General features: G+C 36.9%; 1 protein-coding gene across 1 annotated transcript; it reads left to right on the forward strand.

Annotated features, from left to right (window-relative positions):
- The first annotated feature begins 734 nt into the window (after positions 1–734).
- On the forward strand, positions 735–9327 carry LOC145481815 (uncharacterized). The gene is made up of 6 exons (XM_081460360.1): positions 735–1287; positions 2601–2824; positions 4309–4379; positions 4803–4926; positions 7429–7624; positions 8663–9327. The coding sequence occupies exons 1-6, from the start codon at positions 928–930 to the stop codon at positions 8822–8824; spliced, it is 1137 nt and encodes a 378-aa protein (XP_081316486.1). The 5' UTR covers positions 735–927; the 3' UTR covers positions 8825–9327.
- The last annotated feature ends 24 nt before the right edge of the window (positions 9328–9351 follow it).

Below are 9351 nucleotides of genomic sequence, written 5' to 3' on the forward strand. Positions count from 1 at the left end.
CAAGAAGAGCAAGAGCAAGAAGTCACCTTCGCTCATCCTGAAGTGTCTGAAGGCCCCCGAAGTCCCCGAAGATGATATGCAGTATGACACAGACAGTGGGCCTGACGATGCCGTGGAAAGTGACAACGACGACGATACTCTGACCTTCTTAAGAGCCGTAACAACTCGCAGTGGAAGAGCTGTCCAAGTCCGATATTTCTCTTAAGACGTCTCTTGAAGTAAAACCAACAAATTAAGATTTCAAATATCACCTTTCCAACAGCTGTAAATTATTGGTAAAGTTAAAGAATGCACTTTTTTGTACAAATTTTGATTACGGTTTCGTGCATGTGTTCGAGAATCGTGGAAAGTGAATTTTTTGTTTCGTGATTCGTGAAATCGAAAATTTACTATCGTGACTTCGTGACAAGACCCCCCCCCCCTTGCCCCCCCCCCCCTCTTTTATTCATGTGAAAAGTCAATTTCGAGAAAAAAATCCGATACTTCCCACCGAGAATTTTTCGTCTCTTGTAGTACCCGGGAATGCGATAATGTTACAACACCTTATTATCCAATTTTTGCTCTATTATCTGTCAAGTAGTCGCTTACGAGCTGAGAGGTTAAAAACAAAAGAACATTTCAAATTTTTACCTCCAAAAGTGGTCGCAGTCGCTTATGAGATGTGCTTGATTTCAAGAGGTTCCAAATATAGTGATTTCACGTGGAAACTTTGGTATGTTGGAAAACAGGTCGCTGAGGAGAGGTTGTCGCTTACGAGAGGTGGTCGCAACTGGAGGTTCGACTTTATTTACAAAACCTGAGGGTCGAGAAAAGCACTGCACTCTCATGTCAGGAAGAAACACAAAGAAGAGGGAAAGAAAGAGGCGGCGAGGGTCTGGGACGAAATCGAGTCTTCATCGTCACGTGATCAATTGACCGTTTTGAAAAATGGCGGCCACCAGTGTAAACATTTACTCGCCGCTTTCAAGGCTTAGAGCGGACAATCATTCGTTACTAGAACAACTAAAACAAGGCCAGGATGACATCTGGCACGTTATGAAAAGAATGAACTCGACAAAAGACTCATTTCCGACTAGAACGTATGGAGAAACGAGTTTTACTTATCGAGGAGTCGATAGAACGCCCGTGAGAGTGTCAAGGAAAGTTGACCAAGCTACAACGGACAGAAAGCAAACAAGCACTCCGAAAAGCTTTGGGCAAGCTTTGATCGCGGATGGAAATGACAGGAGAAATAGGACGCCCGTCGGGCCGACTTCAATTCTATCTACTCCAGGGAACCGTAAAAGGGTACGTTTAAAAGCTTCGTGTGAATGGTTATGATCAATGTTCTTTCTTCTAGTTAGTAGTACCTTTCTTAAATTTTGCGGTGATTTGAAAATCAGACAGAGTGTTATGCGAAGGAGGCGTTTTACTAAAATCTGTTTTATCCGGAAGGTTCGAAGGTTTTCACCTTCAAGTCAACTCATGACATACATCCGAATACATATACAGTATGTGAATTGAAACTTTGATTAAGCTTGTATATTTGTTTATTCAAAATCCCGTACAAGCCCGTCAATGTTTGTGTTTGTAATTTTGACAAATTGTCCAAGTTAATTCTCAATTCGCATTGGATATATGTCCAAATTAACAAATAATTTTGACAAATTCCAGCGCATTGTAATTAACAGGCCATAAGACGCCATTGTGGTTCAATTTTGTAGTGAATTTGGAAATAATTGAATTCAGAGAGTTCCTCTGACTTCCAAATTGGGCTTAACCTACATGTATAGCCCCGTCCAATTTTGAATTTCTTTTGAATATTTTTTTTTAAAATTCAGTTAATTCCAAATTAGATAGTGTGGTTTTCATTTGGGTGTCGAAAAGTAATTGGTTTTGCAGCAACTACACCACACGATTGGCTTAAAAAAACTCACACCATTTTTTTCATCCAATCAGAAGTAAAACCAAAACCAATCATGACTTGCTCCCATTTGGTTTCCCGCACATTGCATCAGCTACATGTAATTACTTTGAGTTTTGATTGGTTCACTGGATTATCTGTGTCCTTTGTGATTGGATGAAGTGATTACTTTGGTTTTGGCTTGGTGACACCCAATTGAGAATCGCTCTATATAAATAAGCTATACCACTGAAAGCTTACTACTTGCAATTAAACTTTTCCATGTCTTAGAAAAACAAATTTGTAGAAAAAAATATAAAAAAGAAATAAGGTTTATGCAGGGATGTCAAAGGTAATTGTTTGTTTGAATTAGTTTAATTTGACAAATTCTAAGTGATCGTGAGATTGCAAATGATAAATTTCTATGTACACTGTAGAACCTCAAATGAATAAACCTGGAGTGGGAAAAAAGAAAATGGTCTTACGTAAATCCTTTGTCTCTTCTTTGTACTTTGTAGAGATTTTTGTTGTTATTTTTATTTTGTGGCATCCATCTGTAAAGTGGCTATTTAGCTAAGTGCATAAATTTGACCACGTTAAATAAAGGTTATCTAGTTTATAGGTTGTAGGTCTCTCTTCATCATGATTTAGGGCCCATCAAGTCAGATAAGTTAAACTTTTTAAGTTTCAGTTCGGTTTCTCATTTCTTTTTTTTTAGACACCCAAGAAATCTCTTCATGTAAGCTTTGAACCTTCTCTGCGTCACGAGCGCAGTGTAATTGGGGAGGACAATGCAAGAAGATCTCTTCTGGGTTATGATTGGATTGCTGGCTTATTAGACAATACTTCTTACCTGTCAGAAAGACCAGATGACTTTTTTGATGATCTGAAGGAGTTCAGAAGAGTAAATAAAGAAGACTGCTTTGGAACTACTCTCTCAGAGTGAGTTCACATGGTGCATCTATAATGATAGATTGGAATCGGGATTTCTTGAAGGCTAAATTTGTTGAGTGTCCTGATCGGGAGCCTCTGGCTCAGGGGACTTGGTACCTACCCCCTGTGTATATATGACATTAATAAATTATCCTTATCCTTATCAGGGCTCACAAAAAGTGCCATCTGGTTGTCTGGGACAAGTAGATTTTCCTGTTGGGCAAGTAATTTTCCATGCCCACTTGTCCGACAGACAGAGGCCCAGAAAAGTCATTTGCCAGTCACGTCATAAAAAGGGCAAGAAAAACAGGCATGCACTTGCCATGGGCAAGTGAAATTTGAGAGTTACTTGTCTGAAGGGCAAGCTCTGCCATTAACGGAAACAAAAAGTTGTTTCCCATTTGATTTATCCCCAATATCTTGACATCCTGATTTCTTTCGCCAAATTTCATTACCCTTGCTGGCTCTGGAGAGTAGAATTTTCCACTGTTGCATGTAGCTGTTAAGGTCATTCCACTGAAACAGAACCTGCACTGGGATTATTGTCAGACTTTGCCTATTGATTGTTTATATTATAGGAACTTAATTTTGAAATAAAAATGAGGGTCCCTGTGTTGGTTTAGGAGCAAAGTCTGCAACAGCACCTTGTTTATACCCAATAAATCCTTATATTAGCACCATGATTGTAGTCCCAATTGTAGTCCAGGCTTTATTTTGGGTGTCTCTAGACAAGAAAAATATAACTGACAAGTACCAAAAATGGTTTTCTTTGCACCCTGAGCACTCCTGTAGGGATTGTTGGAACAGGCCATTATTAGGGCAATATTACAAATTGCTTGGGGGAGGAGACAACCTGCAGTGAATATACTGTACGGGGAATTGCAACACTCCCAGAGTCCGAGGGGTTTTATTAAAGGGCCCCAGTCAGCCACACCTCTGTTTTTGTTTATATGCGAGAGTTTGGCTATTATATTTTATTCCAAGCATGTCGAAACAAAAGATAATTAAACATGCTTTGAGGAACACAACTTACAGTAAAGCAATAAGATTTTGCTTCACCATGCAATACATGCATCTCAATAATGTCGATGGCATGAAAAATGGCGGAGGCTGACTAGGGACCTTTAATTAAGGGCTGGGCACCACACAAATTGACCAGCTGTGAAGACAATTTTGCCTGCCTGTGAAAACCAGATGTCCTCCTGCTGTAATGAAACCCTTGAGATTCACAGTCTCTTCTTACTATGGAAACTGGGATAATTTCTCACTGCTTTCACAGGCTGAATACAGAGTCTAAGACAATTTTAAGATTTCATCAACTTACAGTATGCAGACCAAACAATGTTCGTGTTGTACCCTTAGATTTACAAGTTAGATTAATAATATTAATGACATTGAACAAGTACACTTTGTAATAATTATTGTGAATTTGTGGTTTACTATGATATACATAATATTTTTTGCACAATATATGTTTCATTTTTGTCATTTAGGAGGCCATATACACCAGTAAAGTTTACTCCCTCCAGAAGCACTCAAAGCAACACTAAGGATGTGTTTTCCTGTAAGAGTTTTTGTTTTTCTTTGGTCATAATTCTCCTTGAAAGTGTAAAGAGTAACATTCATTCAAATCAATCCTGTACACTTGTTGCTCTTTACATTTCTTTCTTGTATTAAAATTGCTGCATCAATTGAAATGCATACCTCAAGTATAATTTATTGTACCTTGCCCTGACCTGGTCATTGAAAATTTTACCAGTTCTTGTGTCTGATTATAACATCTCATGAACATACATGTTTGAGGCAATTGAACTTCTGTTTCATTAACTAAAATTATCATGTTCCTTGTAGAAAACTATCTTACTTCCTTTGTTATGATTAATAGAGGGACTCGGGAAAGTTTGTGAGAACCAAGAATGGCTGCAGTTAGAATATGGCAAAAGGCAACTGAAATAAAGTGGGGTTTTTGTGATTATTTTTCTTTCAGGTGACAATGCATACACTTTGAATGAAAGGCTCTTTGCTGTACCTATCCATGGACCAGAAACTCCTTGCTCAGTTTGCCATACAAAGCGGGAATCAGAGTATGAAACAGAAGGCAGTTATGTTCGGTAAGGTTTCAGTGCCTGTCAGGTACCAGTGAGTATCTGCATTCAGGGGTTATATTAAGGGCCAGGCACCTGGAAAATTGCCTGGCTGTGAGGACAATTCTGTCAGGCTGGTTTGACCATCTAACGGAAAGTTTTTCTCAAAACGAAGTTCAGTTGTAATAGTTTTGGTGGCCTGTGAAAACCAGTTGCCGTCCTGTTTAAAATGCCAATGAAACCCCTGCTATTATGAAGGTGGCTGTCACTTTATTATGAGGCAGAAATTATCTAATTGTGAATTCTGGTTTCATTGGGACCAAGTGAGCTCTCCATAATATAGAAGTGTTGGTATTATGGAGGTGTTGATAATGAGCCATTCAATGGGAGTATTTAGCTTTTGAATTGCTCAATTCTAGCTGGCAGGTATGTTTTGCAGGTGGGAGGTTGCAGGTTGAAAAATCAACTTTTTAAGTCTGAGCGAGTCTACTTAGCACTTCGGTTAGCCTGAATAGCACTCCGGTTAACCTAAATTAGCTTAGGGTTGCTTGTGGTTAGCTTTTATACTGGGGTTTATTCGACTTCAACTCAAATAAACAAGCCCTTTCAACCTGCAACCTGCAACCTGCAAAAACTACCTGCTCAATTCTAGCTCTTCCTGTGTGATTCTTTTCCAGTTTGGTGTTTGGTGCCATTGTTCTGCACATTAAACATACTTGTAATCCTACTGCTGTACTCCATGGAATATACTTAGATTGCTGACACTCCTTCCCTATGGCTATAATGTGGCTTAACACATGTGAAAGGAGTTCATGAATTATTTTTATTGTTGGATATTTTGCAAGGATGTTCAAGGAGCTAAAGTTCAGGGGGTCCTTCTTACAGTATCTACCAATTGCCAAATCAGTTGATCATGAATTTGTTGATAAGGGAGGTTTTTAAGGTGGCCAAACACAGTTTTCGTGTGTGCTTTTGCTGATGCAATTCAGTGCACGCACAAGGATTGCAAAAACAAGCATGCTGTCAATAGAGTGATCATTTTATTTACTCAACACCCGCACTAACTGTGCTATTTTTCTCTATTACTGAACGCAGTGTATTGATGGCTTTAGTCTTTTATTACAAAGATATGTTAGAAAAGCTAAGGATGCAAAGTACCCAGCTAAATGCAGGGCAGTTTTTATTGAACCATTTTAACCTTAGTTAGTAGTATTTTAATTCTTGTTTTAGTTTTTTTTAATCTTAGTTAGCTTACCGCATAGGTTTTTGTCCTTTTTATTGTATTTTAGATTTTAATGTATTTTAAAGGTTTAACATTTATTTTCTCAGAGGACCCTCCTGAAAACCACCTTGTGGTGATTGGAGGCCTCCTCTTAAAATATTATGTATTATTATTATTATTATTATTATTATTATTATTATTATTATTATTATTATGTGCAGTTGCTCGAAAAATTGAGACCAGTTGCTTTTGCAGAAACTTGCCGATTTGTAACGATCCACTTTTCAAGAAATTTGGCGAAAAATAGTTCAGAAACCATGTGAATGATCTATCACAAAAATCTGAATTTTGACATATGGAATTTTTAATAATACAGAATGTGCAGTGAAAACAATTTACAGCAAATTACGAAAATCGTCTATGTCAAAATTTTATTAGAACAGTGTTGACAGACGGGATTTAATGTCAATTCGTAGTGGGCAAATGATGAAAAAAATCTAACGACTGGATTAATTTTAAATAAACAAAAACCATTTTCTAAGCCTTGTTTTTAACCAGCCCCATTGCCATGGCAACAGCACACACCTTCGCCAAAATGTGAGAATAAACCCTTCTGTGGTTAACCTTGACTCTTGCAGAAATCGGGCACCAAAGGATAAATAGTTTTAAAGTAATGGTGAATTAGGCACTTGAAAGCACAGGAAATCATTTTGTTTATTTTCTCATATCAAACCTTCCAGGCTTTAAATATTACCTTCAGTAATCCCTTAGTTACTGCTCTAAATCTGTAGTTAAGACCCCCCCCCGCCACTTAAAGGACCCTGGTCAGCCATTTTCAATGCCATCAAAATTATTCATATTGTACGGTTAATTACTGTAAGTTATGTTCCTGAAAGGATGTTTAATTATCTTTCGTAATTTCACAGATTTGATTTTCTTCATGTCAAAATGCTCCAAATAAAATATAATTGTCCAACTATTGCATGTAAACAAAAACAACTAAGGTGTGGCTGACTAGGGCCCTTTAAGGGACTACAGTCCATAAAACACTCTGGCCAGCAACTGATATGTCAGTGGGCTTAAACTAAGGTACATATTCAAGTCTCAGTCTGGGGTGCCAGCCACTCAACTTTGTTACCTCCTTGATTTAATTTAATTTCAGCAAACATAAGTCATTGAAAAGTCCTTCATTACAATTTTATTTTTATAAAGGTCATACAGCATATGTAATCAGTTTTACGTATTTAATTTTAATAAACAGAATTTAATAATAATCAGAAATAATTTAAGTTTGTTTCTCTTTTCAGAGTGAGTGTCCCACGGTCATCCCTACTCTCACCATACAGATTCAAGCCTCACAGACGAGCTAGTTTTGATCCTACTGATACAGTGAGTTTGTCGTCACACTGCCTGGCTGGTTGGGAAAGTTCTAAACCCACAGTCATCCCAATGCCATCATCATTAGATCTAAGAACATCACTTCACAAGTCTCGCACCACTCTGGTGAGTGATACATTGATGGAAATTATAATAATTTGCGAAGTATGAAGTATGATATATGTGTACAAATGAGGTGTACATGTTCATTTAATTTTGAACCAGAGCTCTTGTACATGTACATGGAACTCTATCATGAACAGACTTTTAGAAGACCAACAGAAAAGGAGGCTGGCTTTCATTTTTGATACATTTATATCGCCCTGTTCCCTGACGTGGAAAAGTATTGAATGGGATGTTGATGAACTTGTTATAACTTATGATGTGAAATGAAGAAAAATTGTTTTGTACATGTTACTGCAAGAAAGAGTAAGAGAGGAAGGAACCATGTACATGTAAAGTGCCCCCTTGCGGCAGTATTATTACAAATTATGTATTAGATAATACATGAGAGGTGTGATTGTTCATGTAAACCCAATCATAACATCAATATCAGTTATATTATAGTTAATTAAGGTTGCCCCCAAGAGACCCTTTTCAATATATTAAAATTCAGCTTGGCAGCAAGGCCAAGAGGACACAAACATTTAGGAAATTGAATGACCATGTTTATTCCATTCTTTTGTCTGTGTCCTCTAGGCCTCACTATCAATCTGAATTTTAATTTATCGACAGTGGCCCATTGACTTTGCAGCACTAAATACAGTAATACAATTACAGTCAAACCAAGTGAAACGTACCCCTCAAGATTACACTATAATGATTCAGAATTGATTATTTGAATATTGAAACTGCCAGTCGTTTCAAGAATGCAGTAATGAATTGATTATTTGAATATTGAACTCACTAGTCATTTCAAAAGTCAATATTAAATTGATTTTTTAATGCATTAAACCTATTAGCCGTATTCTTGGAATGACTGGTGGGTTCAATTTTCCAATAATCAATTCATTATTGCATTCTTGAAATGACTAGTGGGTTCAATATTCGAATAATCAATTCATTAATGTAATCTTGAGGGGTACGCTTCACTTGGTTTGACTATATAAAGCATTCTAAACAAGGTCAATCAGTAAACATATTTTTTCCACTTCAATCTGACAGGATGCTTCTCGAGCTGGGCGCTTTCCCAGTTCTGCAGCTAAGAGCACAGAGGACTTATTGAACACCAGCCATTCACTCAGATATGGACTTCAAATGTTAGAAAGAGAGCGCAGAAACGAGACCTCTCAACCAGCCCATACCACTCCTTATCCCATCCTCTGATATAAATGTAACATTATGTCTTTCATCTGTCCAAGGTGTCCTCTAAATTGTAGTATTCCTTCTTGTGTGTCGTCGTAACTAATTATTAATAGGGATTTTTTTTTTTCAAATTGTGCTTCAATATTATGATGGAATATATTTATAATAAATAGTCTGATCTTAAAGGAACAAATTTTGATGAAAAGTACACTTTGTTTTATTAGTCAACCTGCTTTAAATTTAGTTTAGCTCTATGAACTGTGTTTTATGTTGTCCAGTGGTCCTCTTTTTTTCTAGGTTTTCTTTTGCATGTCTCTGTTGTTTTATGATATTTTCTATTTAATTTCTTCATTTTTCAAAATTAGAGGTTTCATTTGATTTGAAGATCAAAATATCTAGTCTAGCACAAGCTATGAATTTAAGAATGCATTCTGTATATGGCAAAGCCAGTAACATAAATCAGTAAATCAATTGATTGGTCAAACAATAAAATAAATGGTGAATTTTAATCTTGCAAGCTTAAATTTAGTACATTGTTGGACATATTT

Source organism: Orbicella franksi, chromosome 3 (assembly GCF_964199315.1).
Source record: "Orbicella franksi chromosome 3, jaOrbFran1.1, whole genome shotgun sequence".
Classification (NCBI taxonomy): Eukaryota; Metazoa; Cnidaria; class Anthozoa; order Scleractinia; family Merulinidae; genus Orbicella; species Orbicella franksi.